The 22,533-nt window shown below is 40.5% G+C and overlaps 2 protein-coding genes across 2 annotated transcripts in view; one reads left to right on the forward strand and one right to left on the reverse strand.

The window, feature by feature from the left end:
- NT5E (5'-nucleotidase ecto) overlaps window positions 1-5,714 on the forward strand; it is a 49,958-nt gene extending 44,244 nt beyond the window's left edge. The window contains exons 7-9 of the mRNA XM_001927095.4: window positions 251-400; window positions 1,999-2,199; window positions 3,269-5,714. Of these exons, the coding sequence (XP_001927130.1) occupies window positions 251-400; window positions 1,999-2,199; window positions 3,269-3,432 (515 nt within the window). The 3' untranslated portion in view covers window positions 3,433-5,714. The remainder of the gene's footprint in view (window positions 1-250; window positions 401-1,998; window positions 2,200-3,268) is intronic.
- SNX14 (sorting nexin 14) overlaps window positions 15,616-22,533 on the reverse strand; it is an 86,560-nt gene continuing 79,642 nt past the window's right edge. The window contains 6 exon segments of the mRNA XM_001927319.7: window positions 15,616-15,824; window positions 16,947-17,003; window positions 17,703-17,794; window positions 20,636-20,731; window positions 20,911-21,075; window positions 21,339-21,462. Of these exon segments, the coding sequence (XP_001927354.4) occupies window positions 15,786-15,824; window positions 16,947-17,003; window positions 17,703-17,794; window positions 20,636-20,731; window positions 20,911-21,075; window positions 21,339-21,462 (573 nt within the window). The 3' untranslated portion in view covers window positions 15,616-15,785.

The raw sequence follows: 22,533 nt of genomic DNA on the forward strand, positions 1-22,533 counted from the left end.
GATGCTCCAGGGCAGAGCACAGGGGAGCCACGGGCAGTTAGAAGCTCCGGCCATCCTGCCATGGTGGAGGGCCCGGCCGGAGGCCTCCTGATTCCCTTCTGTCCCTGTGTCAGGACCACTGAGATGCAGCTGTGCTGTCCTGACAGCCCCCTGGGGGCCCTGCCTCCTCACTTCCCCCTAAAAGGCACTGGTCTTAGGGTGGGCTTCTTCTCAAGCTGTTTTCCTTCTTCCTTCCTCTGACTGCCCTCAGGCACAATAACCTGGGAGAACCTGGCTGCTGTGTTGCCCTTTGGAGGCACCTTCGACCTGGTCCAGTTAAAAGGCTCCACCCTGAAGAAGGCCTTTGAGCACAGCGTGTACCGCTATGGCCAGTCCACTGGGGAGTTCCTGCAGGTGGGCGGTAAGTCACCTCCCAAGGGGAGGTGGGGCCAGCTGGTTGGAGTAGCGCCCTCCTTACCGAGCCCTCCTGGCCAGGCTTGTTTGGCTTTTCCCACACCCACCACCGATGCATAGTCTTCCAATGGCCATGGACTCCCAGACCACTGGTCAGGGTCAAAGACCCCAGGTCCTTAAAAGCAGCAGCATTTGCCAAGTCTGATTTGGACACCAGATGATTCTCTGCGGAAGCTGGCCCTCCAAATTCAAGCAGGTCAGCTGCCTAGAGGTCTAGTTTCTATTAAAGTCTTAGTGGTTTAACATTCAACATTATTTAAAAAAAAAAAAAAGACACCCTTTTCTGCTCTATTCATAATCGCCTGGGAACTGCATAGAGGTTCGGTTGAAAGCAGTGTCCAGTCAGTATTAACAAGGACGATTTCTGGGAGGGGAAGCCTGGACGAGACCCGGAAACCTGGTTCTGGTTCCACGTGACCTAGGGCAAGTCTTCAACCTCTCAGAGCATGGTGTGAAAACCTCCCTGTGTATCTGACAGATTGCAGTCAAAATGGAAGAAAAATAAATGCTTCCCAAGTTGCCAAGGGCTTAGAAAATGCTTTCATCGGTAATTAATTCCACAGTCAAGGAATGAGTCTTTAAATTTTTTTTTTGGTCTTTTTTTTTTTTTTTTGTCTTTTTAGGGCCATACCCATGGCATATGGAGGTTCCCAGGCTAGGGGTCCAGTCGGTGATGTAGCTGCCAAGCCTACGTCAGAGCCACAGCAACGCAGGATCCAAGCCGCATCTGTGACCTACACCACAGCTCACGGCAATGCCTGTTCCTTAACCCACTGAGCAAGGCCAGGGATCAAACCCGCAACCTCATGGTTCCTTGTCAGATTCATTAGCCACTGAGCTATGAAGGGAACTCCTGAATCTTTAATATGAATGATCTTATTTGATTCTTACACCATATTCTGGCCTCGTGGTTTGGACTGTAGGTGGTGGCCCTGCATGAAGGGCGTGACTGCTTTGTCAGGTCTTCCCTCTGCAGAGCACCTGCTGTTGGGATGGAGGGCCTGCAGAGGGTGGTGGGGCCTGAGCCAGCTGCCTGTGGGGTAGCCCAGATACTCTGCATCTTCCAGGAGAGAGTGCAAGGAAGAGCAGAGCTTTGATGCTCCAGCACAGTGCCCGGTAGTTGTATGCTTTGTGACAGTGGCCCAAGCCCAAATTATTCACATTTATTATGTCATTATAATGGTAACAAACATTCTGCACCTCTCACCTGTTTCTCATTTTCCAAAGCCACTAAACCAAGTTGCTGGACCAGTTAATTCAGGACATTTAAAAGGCATGGTTTCTCCCTGCAGAGTCACCCCTGGGCCTTTGTGGGCCAGGGCCAATTTTCCTGCCAGGAGTTCTCAGACCTCCCAGGACTCACGGATAAAGCTAACCAAGACAGGGTAGCTGTGATGTCACTCAACTCTCTTGCTGAAATTTCACTCAAACTCAGTGAAAACTAAACCCAGTGCCCTAATTCCAGATCTGGGGCAAAAACTCTTTCTTAGAAAACAGAAATTTCCCTTTGGATCCAGTGAAAACATAGACTGGTTTGTTTTCTAGGAATTCACGTGACGTACGATCTCTCCCGAAATCCCGGGGACAGAGTGGTCAAATTAGATGTTCTTTGCACCCAGTGTCGCGTGCCCAGTTACGAGCCCCTCAGGACGGATGAGGTGTATAAGGTGATCCTCCCCAGCTTCCTCGCCAGTGGTGGGGATGGATTCCGGATGATAAAAGAAGAGGCATTAAAACATGACTCTGGTAAGTGCAAGTGTCTCTTCCCCTCCCATCCCAAAGATACAGAAAGAACTGGTCCAGAGAGGGAGCTCTGCTGATGATGCCAAGAGGGCAGAGCCAGAAACCAGACTTGCTCCCACACTGCTGACTCCTTCCTGCTTTGTTTGTTGGCAAACAGCAGCACAGCCTGGGGGAACCCTGTCCTGCCCCCAGCACAACACACGTATCCATCCATCTAAGCCTGGGGGGAAAAATACCATTTTTACATAAAAAATGTTTTAAAAGTCTTTTAAGTACATAGAAACAGCTATTTAAACTGTGAAATATAAATGAGTATTTTTAAAATAAAATTCTGTCAGGACCCTGTAGGTTTGTAGTTACAGGTAATTATAGTCATTGCTTTGGCAATTCTCTCTTTTGGAAATGAAGCCTCCATTGTCTCCCCATCAATTATGTGAAAAAGATTCCTGGGCAGGCCAGAAGAAAACAAGCCACTTTTATGTCTCAACTAACTGATCTTGACCCAGTTCCCTGATGCCCTTGTTCCAGAGTTGTTTGGAGGCATTGATGCCAACAGCCGCTCTCTTGAGCCATCTCAGAGCAGACCCGACTCTGTTCCCCCTAATTTTCCAATACCAGACAGTGGGCACATTTCCTATCTGGAACATGACAAAGCAATCAAATTCTTTGCACTTAGGATCACCATGGTTCTTGTCTTCTGTGACATTTATCACCACTTAATTTTCTTTTTTTTCCTCTTTTTAGTGCTGCACCCAAAGCATATGGAGGGTCCCAGGCTGGGGGTCGAATCAGAGCCACAGCAACACCAGGTTCGAGCCGCATCTGCAACCTACACCACAGCTCATGCCAACGCCAGATCCTTAACCCACTGAGGCCAGGGATCGAACCTGCGTCCTCATGGATGCTAGTCAGATTCATTTCTGCTGAGCCACGATGGAAACTCCTGTCACCACTTATGAAAGGAGTATCTTCCCTTTTATAATTACAAAGGGAAATACATTGGTTTTCCCCCTGTAACTATTAACACATAAATATTTTTTCTGAAGTTAAAATAATGTATACATTTTTCTAGGTGACCAAGATATCAACGTGGTTTCTGGATACATCTTAAAAATGAGAGTCATTTATCCAGCAGTTGAAGGTCGGATCCAATTTTCTGCAGGAAGTCAATGCCATGGAAGTTTTTCTCTACTATTTCTTTCACTTTTGGCAGTGACCATTGCTTTATACCATTAGCCAAAAACTGTCCTTGCCATTGATGGAACTGCATTTTTTTTTTCCTCAAGTGAGATTCAAGCCTGACTTTCAGGAACTGGCTCTGCAACAGTTCAGACCATTCTTGGCGTCTCCTAGAAGCTGAGCTTAGAGGGTCATAAATGAAGACACGAACATCATCGCTCAGGATCGGCAACTTACAGAACGCACAGGAAAAGAAATGAAAATGGTCCCTGTGAGGAGAAGGCCAGCCGCTCTTAGTCTACAGGTGCAAATTTTAATAATAAAATTTTATTAATTTTAAGCCATCGTTTTTCTCCTTTATGTCCACTCTAATCCATCAAACAACTTATGTTTACATAGAACTCTATCATCTACAAGAGCGTTTTCAGCACATTATCTTCATTTTTTTGGCCATGCCCATGGCATGTGGAAGTTCCTGGGCCACAGATGGAATACTTCAGCAGGGACCCAAGCCGCTGCGATGACAACTCAGCATCTTTGATCTGCTGCGCCACAAGAGAACTCCTTAAGCACATTATCTTACTTGATGCCCATAACTTCTTTGGTGGGTAAGACTGGTGTTGTTTTTCCCAAATTACAGATAAGGAAATTAAAGCTCAAAAAGAATTGACTAGTTTGAGGCCACAGAGCTAAAAGTGACAGATCCTAGACCCACACCCAGGCCTTCTGACCTTGGTCCAGCACTCTTTCAACTGCATCCATTTGCTGTTCAGGATGATACTTAATGGTCTTGTAATTACCAATAGCCCCAAACTGATGGATGAACAAGTCTCTGTTTTATTACTGGTCTCTTTTTTTTTTTTTTTTCCTTTTTAGCTCATGTTATTTTAGTGAGTTTAAGAAACTAAACAAAGGGTGGTGTTCTCTCTTACACCACCTGTGTGCCTCTGTTTGAGGAGTCAGGGGACAAACGGTACAGCAGATAATGCAAAAGGCCAGGAGCTGCAAAAGGCAGTCAAGGGACAGGGAGAAAGAGAAGGAAAGACCAGGATGCCCAGGACCGATTTATATTATAGAAGAGAAAGAGCTGAAGAGCATTTATACTTGTTAAATAGATGTCTGCCAAGGAGCAGCAGCAGACAGCCTGACACATGGTGATAGCTACTAATTTTATGAGATTCTTTCAGTCTCCCACTGTGTTCCTTCCTCCCTTCTTCCCAGTGTGAAGGTGTTGTAAGAAGAGACTCTTCTAAGAAAAGGTGTAATTCTAAACCCATACCTGTCTCTCCCCAGCAAGATACCAGCTCTGTTATTCTAGTCTCTTCAAACACACACACACACACATGCACACTCCACCCCCTCCCCCAGGCATGGAAAAATCCAGCAGGGGGACAAGGCTGCCTTCTTAAAGTTCTATACATAACTTTGAGGTCAACTCTGCCTCTCAATCTGAACAGTTACTCTAAGTCATTCTCAAGCACAGATATGAGATCTTCTGCCTGAGAGTGGGCCCCTCTAAGTGGGTGCTCAAGAAATACCCAACTGGTGGAGTTCCCGTCATGGCGCAGTGGTTAACAAATCCAACTAGGAACCATGAGGTTGCGGGTTCGATCCCTGGCCTTGCTCAGTGGTTTAAGGATACGGCATTGCTGTGAGCTGTGGTGTAGGTTGCAGACGCAGTTCAGATCCCACGTTGCTGTGGCTCTGGCGTAGGTCGGCAGCTACAGCTCCAATTCAACCCCTAGCCTGGGAACCTCCATGTGCCGCAGGAGCAGTCCAAGAAATGGCAAAAAGACAAAGAAAAAGAAAAAAAGAAATACCCAGCTGGTGAAATCAATGATTTACGTACAAAGGACTAATACTAAAAAGGGATAATGAAACCATGTGAGCCTGCTCATCATTGTATAAATGGTTCAACAAGAAATGGGAAACTTCAGCTTAAAAAAAGAGTGAGCAAACAGCTAAAGGTTTGAAGAGGGAGTATGACTGTTTCTTAATGTTTACAAATAGTATGTATTCGTGATACAAAATACACTTTTAAATTTCAACTTTGTGAAGGTTGTTGCAGTAAAATAATGCCTTAGGTTCTATGTATATACAGATTGGCTAGAAATAAACAAATGTCAGTAAGACTAAAACTGAAGAAAGGTGCATTTGGGGTATATTTTTTATGCTTGGCCAATACAACCGGGTAAATCCTATTGGAGACCACATTTTTATAGAACATTTTTGTAAGTCTTCTAAACATACATGCATGTATTATTTAGTGGTTTAAGAAATGACCTAAAAACACTGCAATTATAAGTTCCAAACAATAAACTGAAGATATGCTTCTTGTCATTGATAGTTATTTCTTTTCTCAAGCAAACGCCTATAATCTAAAACAGTATGACTGAAGGAAAATTCTTTGACAATTTATCACTAGTTATCATTTCCCTTGATTATAAGCCCCTTGCCATCTGATAATCCTCTCTAGCCCCTTTCTCACCCAAAAAATAAGAAAAATGCATGCAACTTTAAGGTAGGAAAAAAACAGTAAAGTGTATTTAAAGTTGGACTAGTAAATTTTATGACTTTTATGTACAGAAATCTGTTTTGAGGCCAGTATTGGTTTCCTAAAAATGAAACTACTGAAAATAACCATTGAAACAACTGTTCAAGTTATACAGTGTTAAGGACTTTTATTAATTTATCTAATTGTTGTGCATCTCAGAATCTTCCTCCATTAATAAGGGTAACACAACAGACCGGTTGTTATGCCTTGGTCAATCAGACACACTAAATCCACTTTGTGGCAGAGCTGCCTTCAGCAGTTTGCAACAAAGAGTAAATAAGCTCCTTCAGGGAGTAAAGTAGCAACGTGGATATATGACCAGGCTTGCCCAAATTTAATAGGTCCCTGATTTAGCTCCCTGGGGCTGCTGTTACAAAGTGCCACAAACTGGGGGGCTTAAACAACAGAAATTCATCACCTCAGTTGTGGAATCTTTTTTTTTTTTTTTTTTTTTTAACCCAGAGCCACACCTGCAGCACATGGAAGTTCCTAGGCTAGGGGTTGAATTGGAGCTGCAGCTGCCAGCCTACACCACAGCCACAGCAATATAGGATCTGAGCCAAATCTGCAACCTACACCACAGCTCACGGTAATGCCGGGTCCATCACTGAGTGAGGCCAGGGATGGAACCCGCATCTTCATGGATACTAGTCTAGTTCTTAACCCATTGAGCCACAACAGGAACTACCAATTCTGGAATCTTAAAGTCTGAAATCAAGTTGGCAGGGCTGGTTCCTTCTGAGGGCTGGGAGGGAGAATATTTTCCAGGCCTCTCTCAGCTCTGGGAGCCTCAGGCATTCCTTGCCTTATAGATGTATTCTCCCTAGGTTTTCACATCCTTTTCCCTCTACATGTTTGTCTCTGGGTCCAAATTTCCCCTTTTATAAAGACACAGTCATACTGGATAGGGCCCACATTAATGACTTCATTTTAATCATCTACAAGAAATCTATTTCCAAATAAGGTCACATTCACAGGGACCGGTGCAACTGATCAGAATCCTGTCTTCCCCCGCTCCCACCCAGGCCTCCCTGAATCACAAAAGGCAGGCTCAAGTAGTTAAAGATTAGGACACAACCACAGACTGTGTCTGATGTACATTCCTGAATTGTTTTGATACTCTAACTGCCACCAGAGGGAAAAAGCTAAGTGTGTGAAGACCAGACTGTAGCCATGGCATAAACTGCTCCATCTGGAGCAGTACTGGAGCAGCACAGTTCCAAGAAGTGACCTTAAGGGAATAGGATTAACACTACTGCTCATAATAATTTATATCTTGGTGAGCATCAAAATAATTGTAGCTTTTTCTCCCTATATACAAAAGAGGGGAACTAAAACTGTGAGCAAAGAGATGCTTCAGGAGTTCCCGTCATGGCTCAGTGGTTAACAAATCCGACTAGGAACCATGGGGTTGAGGTTCGATCCCTGGCCTCGCTCAGTGGGTCAAGGATCCAGTGGTGCCCTGAGCTGTGCTGTAGGCCGCAGACTTGGCTTGGATCCCGTGTTGCTGTGGCTCTGGCCGATTAGACCCCTAGCCTGGGAACCTCCATATGCTGTGGGTGCAGCCCTAGAAAAGACAAAAAAGAAAAAAGAGAGAGAGAGATGCTTCAAACGCATGCTGATATCTTTCACTCTAAGACCTCAACACCCTTTCTCAGCATAAGGAAGTTACAGGAGTTTCCTTGTGGCTCAGTGGGTTAAGGATCCAGCACTGTCACTGCAGTGGCTCTAGTTACTGTAGTGGCATGGGTTCAATCCCTTGCCTGGGAACTTCTACATGCCATAGGCACAGCCCCCGTTCCCCCCCCCAAAAAAAGATGTTCCAATTCTGGACAACCAAAAATGAGAAAGAGCTTCTATGAATACACTTGGGAATTTCCTAATATACACCTTCTAAGTCTGTCTTGAAAACTATACTGGGTTCCTTTTTTTTAAAGGCCACACCCAAGGCACATGGAAGTTCCCAGGCTTATAGATGCGAGGGATCAAATCGGAGCTACAGACTCTGGTCTAAATCACAGCCACAGCAATGCAGGATCTGAGCCAAATCTACAACCTACACCATAGCTCACAGCAACGCCAGATCACCGACTCACTGAGAAAGGCCAGGGATCAAACCTGCAACCTCATGGATACTAGTTGGATTCGTTTCAGATGCACCACAATGGGAACTCCCCTATACTAAGTTCCTAACTTCCTCTCCAATAATGTACATTCACAAGTGTGATATCCAGGTTTTTATGAAAGCCAAAAACATTATAAAAGTAAACAACCTACAACTTGACAACATTTTTTTTCCATGCCCATGGCATGTGGAAGCCCCCAGGCCAGGGATCAAACGCACACAAGAGCAGTTGACCCAAGCCATTGCAATGACAATGCCAGATCCTTAACCCACTGAGCCATATGGGAACTTCCCGCTACAACTTGTTTTCAATAAGATAATCACTAAATAATTGGTAAGCATACCAGTAATGAAAGCAGCCCCTAAGATGTGTTGATGTTATTTTATAAAGGAAAATAAATATGGCTCATCAAATTTCTAATTGAGCTTGAAGTTTTTAATGTGATGTTGATTTTTTCCAGACCTATACAGATGAAGGAAATGCATGCATTTAAAAAATAAACACATCTTATTTTACTAGTAAAATCACAATGTATTGACTTTATATATTACCATTGATATGTATAGTTTCTAAAAATTTCACTGACATATCATCTTGTGGAGCTGATTCTGTGTTAACTTTTGTGTCATAATTAAGAAATGGTTATAGCATCATACCCGCTTATCTACAACAGATGCATTACTATTTTACTCAAGTTTTCTTCATGGAGCCTTGCATTATTCCTTACTGAATAGCTATCTTTAGGTAGAAGTGAAAAGATGGGACTGTAAGATCAGAGGTCCCAGACAATACTACAGAACAAGTCATAATGTCACCTCAGTCATTACTGTTCTCTAGAAGGACACACAGATAAGTAGGCTGCTGGCTTCTTAACTACCTGATCACTGCTTAACCTACCCCCCCCCATCCCAATCAGGAAAGCCCACAATGCAAGTGAATGATATGGCATGAGAGAGCTAACACGGGGGCCAATATAATTCACATTTAAAATATAAATAGAGAAAAAAAAAATCACACAGTAACTTTAGTACTTAAATTCTACTCACTCTAATAAATTACTAGTCATTCCCTTCAAAACTAATTGAGAGACACCAGTGGGCTCTATACTAGAGCTGAGACAAAATGCTAATAATCTTCACCAGCTACCAGCCATAAGCTTAATGCCAGAGGACCCTTAACAGAGGGAGAAGAGTGTACAACTATTAGAAATATGAACAGATTGTAAAAATTAACACAAGCTCACATCATTTATGAAAGATCACTAATCTATTTCTTTTGAGACCACATCAATGTAGAAAATTTAAACTCTTCATCAATATAGAAAATTTAAAAAGTAACTGAGTACTTGGTGCAACTCAACAGACTGCAATGTTTTGGCAGGACCATTTTTCCTCCCTCTGGTGGTCAACTCACGCGCCACCCTCAGCTTAGCTGTATCTGTTGGTGTCCACACAGCTTTACCATTTAGATACTTAACTTCTTTTAATTATTCAATATTTTGGCCATGTTCAGTATAACTTTTCTTGTTTTTGTGGTTATTTGGGTTAAAAACCAACATCAGTCTTCATGCTCCTTTGTAACTGCTCAGCAATTAGACCTCTACAACAGCTCTTTCTCTCCATCACCTCTCTCTGCTTCCTTCTCTTGAAATACTTCTTTATTTACCTGATTCAGAAATCTAGGAGTTGGCGTGCAAGTCACCAGTACCCTGAGGTTAGCTGACATGACTACCTTACCTGTGGCAATGATTCAGGGTCACAGATGGAGTGGCATGTGCCCTGATTTCAACACATCTGTCACTCTGGGAACAGTCATAAAAGAGGTGAGGGACCTAGATCACAAGCCACATCTCGGCCTCATATCATCCTTCACATAGATTCTACTTCAACTTACCTCACCATCCCTCACAAACTAGCCTTTATGTAACCATCACCTTCTTCATAAAAACAGGTATGTGGGTCAATGAAACAGAAGAGAGAGCCCAGAAGTAAACCCACACACCTATGGTCAATCTTCAACAAAGGAGGCAAGACTATAAAATGGGAAAAAGTCTCTTTGGCAAGTGGTGCTGCGAAACTGGACAGCTGCATGTACATCAATGAAATTAGAACACACCCTCACACAACGTACAAAAATAAACTCAAAATGGCTTAAAGACCTAAACATGAGGCATGACACCATAAAACTCCTAGAAGAGAACATAGGCAAAACATTCTCTGACATAAACCATACAAATGTTTCTTAGATCAGTCTCCCAAGGCAACAGAAACAAACAGAAAAATAAACAAATGGGACCTAATCAAAGAGCATCTCTCCCTACTCCTGGGAAGATCCCTCACTCTTTGGAAGACACTACACCTCTCCTGTCCCAGGTAGTTCTGGTAGGGATGGTTAATTAGAGAAGTAATCTCCTAGCCCTGGTAGAAGAATACGACCTAGGCCTCCCAATTCAATCACCTTGGGTTGAGTTGCTGGTCCAGGGATAGGCAAGCCAAGACAATAAGAATCCTTCCACAAGTTTTTATTGTATAGATGTAGAGAGAGTCAAGCTCGCATTTTGCCCCTCTGGATCATGCAGTTCCATAGTTTGTTTAAATATCCTCCCCCACATGAAGGCATCCACAAGGATGACAACTAAGAGAACAGACGCTGAGACAAGAAATGAACATATGTCCACACAGAGTCCTGATTCTATTCAAGTGCTGGGTGAATCATACTGAGGACAACTCCATTACTGTCTTTCTGTACTTGGAGCACGTGATCAGATATGTTTATTTCTCTTTTTTCTAAAGCAAGTTGACTTGAGTCCTGTCATTTGCAATCAAGAGCTTAAAGTAGCCCACACTGGGAGAAAATGTCAAAATGCTTCCCTGGGCACCTATGCATGTGGTGAGGAGGAAGTGAGGTTAAATAAGAGCAGTCCAGACACTAAGTAACATGTGTAAAATCCCTCAGGGAAAATCACGCAGTTATCATTCTTGCACTACTAAAATGGATGTGACAAACTTTAGAAAATTACCTAAAACACATTTCCTTATAAAGAAATTTCAATGTCGCCCACTTTTTCAGATTTTGAGCCACTTATAAAAAATTAAGTCTCCACGTAAAATAACATGGCAACCTCCTCCCTACTTGTGAAAGTTCCTAGAACCTGATTACATGTCCCAGTTGCTAAATATTGCTCTAGGCTGCTCAAGGGTTCTCAATTTCTTCAGGTAACCACAGTATCACCTCTCCTTGCTGGACCAGTTTTCTCCACCTTATATTGTCCAAAAATACAGCATTCCCTTCACTCTCAAGAGCAGCTAACGTTATGATGAAGTGTTAAAACAAAGCTTTAGTAAGTGGGCCTAAGTGGAGGTACTACAATGAAGAAGAAAACTTACAACTCAAGGTGAGGTATCAACGCTCCTCAGAAGGATCGACCAGGAGTCCCCGTTGTGGCTCGGTGGTTAATGAACCCGACTAGTATCCATGAGGATGTGGGTTCAATCCCTGGCCTCACTCAGTGGGTTAAGGATCCGGCGTTGCCGTGAGCTCTGGCGCAGGTCGCAGACATGGCTCGGATCCCGCGTTGCTGTGGCTGTGGCATAGGCCGGCGGCTACAGCTCCAATTTGACCCCTAGCCTGGGAACCTCCATGTGCCATAGGTGCAGCACTAAGATAAAAAAAAAAAAAAAAAGGAAGAAGAAGAAGCATCAACCAAACCAATCACTTGGGAGTCCTTTTGGAGATTCCTCTTCAGCTCCCTTACTATTGAGCACTGGAGACCCCTAGGCACAGTCCCCAGATGGCTTTTCTCCTCTATTGACACTTAATCTTTTGGTGCTCTTATCCAGTTTTACACTTTTTTTTTGGGGGGGGGGTGCTTTTTTTTCTAGGGCCATACCTGTGGCATATGGAGGTTCCCAGGCTAGGGGTCTAATCGGAGCTGCAGCTGCCGACCTACACCACAGCCACAGCAACGCCAGATCTGAGCCGCATCTGCCACATACACCACAGCCGGATCCTTAACCCACTGAACGAGGCCAGGGATCGAACCCGCAACCTCATGGTTACTAGTCAGATTCGTTAACCACTGAACCCTCCAGTTTTACATCTTGATGCTGGTGACTCTCAAATCTATATCTGTAGCCTAGATTTCTCCCATGGATTCAAGACTCATCAACAGAACTGCCTACTTGGCATTCCTAGTTGAGATGGTTAAGATGCATCCCAAACTGAACGTGTTCAAAAGTCAATTCCTGGTCTTTCCCTCAAAACATGTTCCAGTCACAGTCTCCATCTCATTTAATGGGCCCTTCATCATTCCTATGCTTAGACTGAAGCTTGGGGTCATCCTTAGCTGCTCCCTTTTCCTCAAACTCACATTGGTAAATTCTGTTGTCTAACTTTGAAAAAAAGAAAAAAAAAAAAAAAAAAAAAAAAAAAAAGACTAACTTCTCGAAAACTCTACCCTGATTCAAATCACTGAGATTTCAACTGAATCACATTAACGACCTCCTAAATGAGCTCCTTGTCTCAAATTTTGCTCCACTTTAGTCTGTTCTCAATGCTCTCAATATAGTAACCAAAGTGATTCTATCACAGTATTAGCAAGATCATGTCGCTAACTTGTTCAATATCTTCCTATCACACCTCAAATAAAAGTGAGTTATCACAATGGCTTTAACAATCTTCAAGGGGCCCAAAGGCCTCAGGTTAAAGATTTCTCCTCATGTATCTGGCATTGTTGAAGCACTTACTGGATACATAGAAGAGAACATATTCTTTGAAATGGAAGTGGACCAGCAAGACCTATTGGTTTGTTCATTCAGTCATTTTTATTCTAATGTTGACCATATCTGAAATTACAATTTGTATATACAGTATTACAATACTCTGCAGAGAACAGTGGCAAATGAGACTTCTGTTAGTACTCCTACTGTAATGTCTAATGGTTTTTGGTAAGTCAATAAATGATAACTTAAGTGTTTGCTTTCAACCATTTCTCAAAATCTTCTGATATCTATGGCTAAACGGTTATATTTACAACATAAAGTTAAAATGTTCTTTACAACTTTCAAAGCCCTGCTAAGGGAGCAGACGAGGAGTTCCCATCATGGCTCAGTGGTGGTTAATGAATCCAACTAGGAACCATGAGGTTGTGGGTTCGATCCTGGCCTTCCTCAGTGGGTTAAGGATCCAATGCTGCCGTGAGCTGCGGTGTAGGTTGCAGGTGCAGCTCACATCCCTTGTTGCTGTGACTCTGGTGTAGACTGGTGGCTACAGCTCCAATTAGACCCCTAGCTTGGGAACCTCCACATGCCGAGGGCACAGCCCTAGAAATGGCAGAAAGTCAATCAATCAATCAATAAATAAATAAATAGAGGAAAATTCCACCTGACAGTTACAGCTGATGATACAGAATGCCTGGCCAAGAGAGACTACATCTAGTTCCTTTCCCTTTTATAATGCAAGTGGTTAATTTTGTATGTGTAGATTTTTACACATCACATTTTCTTTAAACAGAGCTTACCCACTTCTGTGGAGTTAAATATGTCCTCCTAAAAGTCATATGTTGAAACCCTAAACCTCAGTGTGACTATATTTGGAAATGAGGCCTTCAGGAGGTAATGAAGGTTAAATCAAGTCATAAGGTTCAACCTAAAAGCTTTAATGGCTTTATAAGAAGAAAAGAGAGAGAAAGATCTTTTTCTTCCTGTGTACCCACATAAAGAGTTCGTGTGAGCACATGGAAAAAGGCAGCCATCTACACACCAAGAGAAGCAGTCTCAGAATGAAACCTACTTGCAGGCACCTTGATTTTGGACTAACTAGCCCCCAAAATTGTGAGAACTAAATTAAGAGGTTAAAAAAATGGGCTTAGTCACCCCATCTATGGTATTTTATTATGGTAGCCCAAGCCAACTGATAAATCCATAACAATTTCTCTCATTTAAATAAGCAAAATACCACAATTTTTAGGAAAGTGGGTAAGAATGGTATAAAAGAACCTAAAAAATATTTTATTTTTCCTGTTCGCCATGAAATTTTATTTTATTTTATTTTGTCCTTTGAGGGCCGCACCTGCGGCATATGGAGATTCCTAGGCTAGGGGTCAAATCGGAGCTGCAGCTGCCGGCCTATGCCAGAGCCACAGCAATGCCAGATCCGAGGCGCATCTGCCACATACGCCGCAGCTCACGGCAACGCCAGATCCTTAACCCACTGAGCAAGCCAGGAATTGAACCTGCAACCTCATGGTTCCTAGTCAGATTCGTTTCTGCTGCGCCACGACGGAACTCCCCACCACGACATTTTAAATAGTAATTTTCAAAATGCCATGGATTTAAATGTGAAAAGTTAGCCTGATTATTTCCCTGAGAAATTAAAATTAGGATATGTTTAGGGCTTATTATTAAAGCACTGATTTACAGAAACTGACATATATTCTAGAGTTTTTAAGCAATTAAAAAGATAATAAAACTGTCAAAACAAAAAATTGTAATACCCAATGACCATTTTTTTAAAACCTTGGAAAAAAATAAGTGAATAGTATTATTAAATGGGCTAGTTTTCCAAATTACATTTAGAGTTCCCACATTATCAGTGCCTGATACATGGTTGGAACTCAATAAGTATATTCTGAGTGAACACTGCAGTCAAGAAGCAAACACAAAATGTCTAATTTTGAAAGACAAATGTGTTTCAAGGAGAAAAGCATAGCACGAGAAGAAATTATAAGTAGAATTCTAAATAATGAATCTTTAAAAATAATCATTTAGGTTAACTTTCCTCAAGGAATACAGTTAATGCATATTTTTTCCTTTGGAGAGACAACATAAACCAAAAATCTACCTGACTAAATTGTTTATACAAACTTTGGGTCTATAGTTACATACATTCAATGAAATGTATTTGTAACCACACAATCACAAATATCACATCCAAAAGGTAACCTGTCAATCATCCAGCAAGAGTAAGAAGTCTCTTGTTTGCTATCTAAAAAACTCATAAAGAATGTCTTCTTCATAGACACACAGCTAACTATGTAGAAAATGAAAAAAAGAGGAAAATAAATCTACTAAAGTGTATTAACTCTAAATAAGAAAGTAAGCCAGATCTTACTCCTGTTTCTCCACACTAAAATTATTTTCAAAGTGATATAATACAAGAGGTTATCAGTCTTAGCTATTTGCCCCAAGAAGATTATGAATTATCTCTTTAAAAAACAGCAATACGGAGTCCCCGTTGTGGCTCAACAGCTTAAGAACCTGACATAGTATCTGTGAGAATGAGGGTACAATCCCTTGACTCACTCAGTGGGTTAAGGATTCAGCACTGCTGCATGCTGCAGCATAGGTCACAGATGCAGCTCAGATCCGGTGTTGCCATGGCTGTAGTGTGGGCTAGCAGCTACAGCTCCTATCCATCCCCTAGCCTAGGAACTTTCATATGCTGCAGGTACAGCCATAAAAAGAGAAAAAAAAGAAAAACCGCAATAACAAATGATACATGTCTAATAAAATTTGGATAACAGATGTAAAATGAAAGGCTATGAGACCCAATCATCATTAAGTCTGTGTTAGTCTTTATTAAAACAAACAAACAAAAAAATCAAAATTTCAGACACTGAATTACATGATATATACAAGAAATATACAAAAGTAAACGAAAAAAACAAAACATATCTATTACACTAGCACAGCAAAAATTTCAGCTGGTTATGCTATCCCAAACTCAAATATTTATATCCAAGATGTCACAGAGGTAACTTCCTTTTGTACCTAAAGTAAAAATAAATCTATTTAATAGAAGACAAAAAACAAAACAGGGTTCATTTATGAACTGCCTAGTTCCAGTGCATTAAAATTCATACACAAGGCATATTTATATTTTTTTTATTAAAACACACAAGAAATTAGCTGGAACATGCCACAGATAATATTTGTTTCAGAGATGAGAAAAATGGTTATGATATAGTGACAGACCTTATAAATTCTCAAACAGAGAGCTGGTACTAAATCCTAGGTAAAGTGAACACAAGATGTCCACAACTGCCATCCTGTTTTATACACATGTAATATACATTTAGTATTGCTATGACTTGAAAACTTGTATTCAATAGGTAAACAGACCTAATCTGGTTTTCTCTAAAAAACTTGACATTTCATTGCTCTACCACAATCTTAAAGAGTAGCTTATTTCATCCCACCAAAAAATAAAAACAGCAAAAAGCAATACTCAAAACTCAAGATCCTGAAGATTCAATATAATAATAATAATATTACCATCCTTCAATTTCAATTCATTTTGCACTCTTGAGTTCATATAAACTCAACTGCTTGAAAATTGCTCAAGTCTGATTTATACAGCATTCATTGTTGCAATGGCAGCCTGCAGAGCTTGACTCATTCTAGTGCTGCATGTAAACTCACCTTCCCCTGAAAAGAATCTATGGGATATAATGTCCTTATCTGATTGTGATCAGGAAGGGAGGGAGTCAAGGCAAAGGCTACTCAGCTACTATCTCCCAAAATCCACTCTATGTTTGAGTTGCTAAATGAAGAAAATATAAAGAGCCATTTGTTAAGATTGTTCTTTTTATCATTATTATTTTATGGCCACACCAATGGCATATAGAAATTCCGGGGCCAGGGATTGAATCTGAGCTGCAACTATGATATACTGCAACTGTGGCAATGCCAGATCCTTTAACCCACTGCGCCAGGCCAGGGATTGAACCTCTGAAGTTATTTGAGCTGCTTCAGTCAGATTTTTAACCCAAGACTGTTCATTTTTAAGATGATCAGAAACACAAGGATTTCCTTAATTTCTGTGTCCCTAATTAAAATAAATTTCAGCATAGCATTAAAAAATAAATAATAAAATAGCTGCTTTTTAGGTACCTTATTAAGCTCTGGAAACAGTTCTTGTATCACAATGTCCAACAAAACATAAGTCAGCTAAAACACCAAAAAAAAAAATTTAAGGCATTAAACAAAAAAATCATAAAAACAATATACACAAAATTCAGGACTATGGTTACCTCTATAGAGAAGGCAGGGAGTAAAACTGACAATACAAAACAAGCATAAAAATAGCTTTAATAGTATCCATAATGTTCCATTCTTTTTTTTTCCCTTTTTAGGACCACTCTTGTGGCATATGGAAGTTCCCGGGCTAGGGGTCGAATTGGAGCTGGAGCTGCAGCTTAAGGCCTACAGCCACAGCCACAGCAATGTAGGATACAATCCTCATCTGTGACCTACGCAGCAGCTTTCGGCAATACCAGATCCTTAACCCACTGGATCAAGGCCAAGGATCGAACCTGCGTCCTCATGGATACTAGTCAGATTCATTTCCACTGAGCCACAATGGGAACTCCTGAATTATGTAATTCTTGATATTTAAATTTTTACTTTATTTCATGAATTCTCAGTATATTCCAAATTTTCTACAATGAATAGATATTTTAAATCAAAATAATTCATGTTATAAAGAAAAAAAATAATCAGCAAAAAAGAGAACAAAATATGCTTTTTTCTATCCATTGCCTCAATTTAGTACAGTATCACTTCCCAGGTAATAATATAGCAGACACTCTACTGTGTCATTCACCAAGCTTAGCCAAGACTAGATAACCTGCTTTAATGAATTTTTACCTGCTTGTTGAGAACTGGCTGCTGTAAACCATCAAATAGAAGTCTGATGCTTTTGTACTTGGCTTCTTCACCAATACACTTGACTATCAGATCTAAACAAGAAAGCCACATGTGAAACAATTTTACATTATATGATTCATCATTTACTGGATCATAAAGCAAAATCCCTACCCTGTTTCCGGGTATTATGCAAAAACTGTAAATCAGATTTCCTAAACCAGTGTTCCTGCAAGAGGCTCTTGAACAAAAGAGTTCTGTGGTCAAGCTAAGAAATGTAGTATCGTGTATCCTTCTTTTGGAGATTCACAACACACAAAGCATACTGCAAGCTCTGGGGAATGTTACAGGGAAGAAATCTGCTTATACTACTAGGTGATAAAAGATGGTTGGAAAATAGTATCTATTTTAGTATCCCAATCAAGTAAAACAAACAAAATAAAACCATAAAATGATGTACACATATTTGTACATACATGTACAGAGACAGATAAAAACCGTCTGTGAGGATTAACCAAGCGAGAGCACATGGCTACTTCTGCACAGTAGGGACAGGATGGCTTCTACTTTACTCTCTATTTTTTCATAATGTTTGAACATGTTAATATTTTTAAAAGTTTAATTTGATTTTATGGTGAACACAGACTCCCTTCAATGAATATGACCCCTTTAATTTATTTCTGTGCTTTTTGCATAATTAGTATTAACCATCTTACAGAAAACTCTTTTGGAAAAAATATTTAAACACAAATTTAGGGTCCCAAAAGTTCCAATTCCTGTTTGACCACACAGCTGTCATATATCATTCCTATTACCACAGAGTCAGTCCTTACTAAAATCTCTGCAGAATCTTTTCCTTCAAATAGGAAAAGAAAATTACTCTTAAGTAAACAAGATGCCCAAATATGTGCTCTTTCTTCCCCCAATCATGAAACTCTTAATGTTGATCATGGAAAGCTCTCCTTTTATGTCTGCTTATATGGGATAAGTCTAAGCCCTAAGAGGTCAAAGCCAAATTCAATTTAGAATAAGCACAGTAGATCCTTGGTACTTTCAAGATATGTGGCTCAATATGCATCTCTGTGAATCCTCTAATTCACCAATGTTACACAGAATTTTCCAATTAGCATGCATTAAGCATAATGGACAAAAATAAGCAATCTTTTCAGAACCTTTGGAGTCACTAAGGAAGAAATGAGTAGAGGACAACAGAAAGGCTAAGCTTCCTCACTAGCTAAGTTACTTCTTCCAAATAGAAGTCCTCAAATAAATGGGATTCAAATTTGTGCCTGGCAAAATAACAAATGATTACTGGCTTTCCATGTTATTCCTGAATATCAGAACTGGGACTGTTGGAGTTCCCATTGTGGCTCAACAGTAATGAACCCAACAGTATCCATGAGGACTCAGGTTAGACCCCTAGTCTGGCTCAGTGGGTTAAGGATCCTGTGTTGCTGTGGCTGTGGTGTAGGCTGGCTGCTGCCACTCCAATTAAAACCCCTAGCCTGGGAATTTCCGTATGCTGCAGGTGTGGTCCTAAAAGACACCCCCCCCCCAAAAAAACCTAGGACTGTTAAAACCATGAATGCTCAAGGTCACCATATTACAAAACAGTAAGAAATTTCTTTACCATATATACCTACAGAAGATTTACTCAAAAATAGCTTTAGTTCATTTTCACATGCAGATCACAGATTGAACTTAACTGTCTTCACATAGAGCTGCAGGACCATTCTAGGACTCATTTTTCAATGATGAGAATTTCCTAAGGTCCAGTCCTAGGCCCTCTTCAATTCTTACTCTATATTTTCAACCTGGGCATTAATACCCACTCCTACATGACCACTGCATCTCCATCCTATACCATCACTCCTCCAATTTCCAAACCTGAATATTTAATCACTTACTACACATTTCCTCCTGAATAATGTATAGATCTTTCACATTCAAAATGTCGTTAACTAAGTCTTCTCTGCTTTGACTCTTTGATGTTTTTTCCTCATATTTCCCATCTCAGTAAGAAGTTACTGCCATTCACTTAGTGCCCCAAGTCTACCTCCTTTATAGGAGAGGTGGTCGCCCTCCTCCTGTGAGATACTATGTAACTTGAACATGTCTCTATTATCATGCAAATGTTTTGTTTGTATGACTGAGCTCTTCCTTCCAGACTGAGCTACCCAAGTACTATTTTTACATGCCTCTTTTTTTTTTTTATTTTCCCACTGTACAGCAAGGAGTACATGCCTCTTTATATGCCTTGCGCTCTACACAGTCCTGGCACATGGACGGTGCCCAATAAACTTGGAATGAATGGATAAATTCTGATCTTACACACCCTAGTGAAGCTCTTCTCATGGTGAAGTGAGCAATAGGACTCCAACTGTCCCACAAAACACATCACTTTGATCATTTGGATTCTAAGTCATTACTGAACATATCTGATCATTGTGTGAGGAGAAACAGCCTTGTCACTGCTAACATCATAAAAACCAAATTTTATTTAACTAATGAGTTAATTCTAATTGGTTCTTATAACTGTTTCTAAAATAAAAACTAATGGTAAAAATTAGCCTTAAAGGAATAGTAATATTGTGACCTCAAAGGAATCCTAATCTATATTAAACTACTTTTTTTTTTTTTTTTTTTTTTTTTTTTTGTCTTTTGTTGTTGTTGTTGCTATTTCTTGGGCCGCTCCCGCGGCATATGGAGGTTCCCAGGCCAGGGGTTGAATCGGAGCTGTAGCCACCGGCCTACGCCAGAGCCACAGCAACGCGGGATCCGAGCCGCGTCTGCAACCTACACCACAACTCACGGCAACGCCGGATCGTTAACCCACTGAGCAAGGGCAGGGACCGAACCTGCAACCTCATGGTTCCTAGTCAGATTCGTTAACCACTGCGCCACGACGGGAACTCCCTACTTTTTAAATATTATACCTGGAATGTAATTCATCATTTCTTCAAAAGTCTGTTTTGCTCGTTTTTGCTTATCTTGGAGAGAACGAGGTTCTGTGTTTTCACAGAACACAGCATCTAAAAAAAGAGACAAAAAGAAACATTTGCTGGAATTTTCACCTATTATATACAAATATTTCCCCATGGTAGAAATACTAATAAACCAAAGAAAAACAAGACTGCTCGCTCTTTTAGATCCAATTAAAGCCTTTGAGAGTACACAAAACATGAAACAAACACACAAGGAAAATACAAACCTCTGAGAAGCGTTATGAGTGAAACCAAACGGTGCTCCTGAAATAGCTGTTCTAGTTTACAATTAATATAATAGTCAGTATACATTTCCAGGGTGTTTTTAAAGAGGATTCGAGTTCCCATTAAAAGATGATGAAGCCAGTCAGGAACTTGGAAAACCACCCGTCCTGAGAAGGAGCACATGAAACACTTTGATAAGGCAAAAAGATATTTAAACATTTTCTAACATAAAAAACACGAATGGTCAATATTTTATTTATAAGCACTAATAAATTTAATATGCTCAAGACCAATTATAAATATTGAATTCTTACTTAAAAAGTACCTTCAATTTTTAAAAAATTTACAGTGTGACAAAACTCAAGAGCATTAATGTTCATCACAGCAGAAATGCAATACCAAGTTTTAACAGTAACCACAGAGATCTTACCTACATACATCAGGTAATCATAGACTCCTTCTACAGTCATCATCTCCATAAAATAATTCTGATTTTGCTTTCTTTCTGTATTCTCAGCACGGTTTGCATTATTCTTAAACAGATCATTGAAAAGCTAAAGTAAAAATTGAAATAATAAAAATACACAGTTTATTATACCGGCTGATAATAATTACTAAAGGTAAGGTGATACAGAGCAAAGGAATTTAAACTTTTTCCAATCAAAACAGTTTTTAGGAGTTCCCGTCGTGGCTCAGTGGTTAACAAATCTGACTAGGACCCATGAGGTTGCGGGTTCAATTCCTGGCCTTGCTCAGTGGGTTAAGGATCCGGCGTTGCCATGAGCCGTGGTGTAGGTTACAGACGTGGCTTGGATCCCACGTTGCTGTGGCTCTGGCGTAGGCCAGCAGCTACAGCTCAGATTAGACCCCTAGCCTGGGAATCTCCATATGCCGCAGGAGCAGCCCTAGAAAAGGCAAAAAGACCAAAAAAAAAAAAAAAAAGTTTTTAAAAAAACATCAGAAAGGTTAAGATCTGCTTCCAAAAGTCCACATTTATATTCAAAACTGAATTTAAAAATACAATACTTGGGGGCACTGAAGTATTACATAAAAGTCTACATTTATTTTAGACACAACAGATAATTTATTATGCATAAAGAACTTCTCTGATTTTTTACACAAAAGGAGCAAATGAACATATAAAGATGTATAAAAACATTAATACTAGCTAACTTGAAATCTAATACAAGTTTCCTGGTGGCCTAGTGAGGACTTGGTGTTGTTCCTATGACTTGTTGTCACTGCTGTGGCTCTAGTTCAATCCCTAGCCCAAGAGCTTCCACATGCCACAGGCATGGTCAGAAAAGAAAAATAAATAAAAAACTAAACAAAAAAAAATCTAACATGATTTTAAAGATTATACAAAGATCTGAGGCCAGGGATCAAACCCACACCACAGAAACAACCTGAGCCAGAACAGTGACAATGCCAGATCCTTAACCCTCTGCATCACTGGGGAACTCCTATAAATTACTATTTAATCAAAGAATCTTTAGAAGGGAACATTAAGCTTTAAAGAAAGCTTATTTGGACAATAACAGCCAAAGCTCAGAAAGGCCTAATACATGTTAAAAAAAAAAAAAAAGTTATGAAGAATTACTTACAGCAAAAAATGACAAAATACA

This window comes from Sus scrofa, chromosome 1 (genome assembly GCF_000003025.6).
Source record: "Sus scrofa isolate TJ Tabasco breed Duroc chromosome 1, Sscrofa11.1, whole genome shotgun sequence".
NCBI lineage: Eukaryota > Metazoa > Chordata > Mammalia > Artiodactyla > Suidae > Sus > Sus scrofa.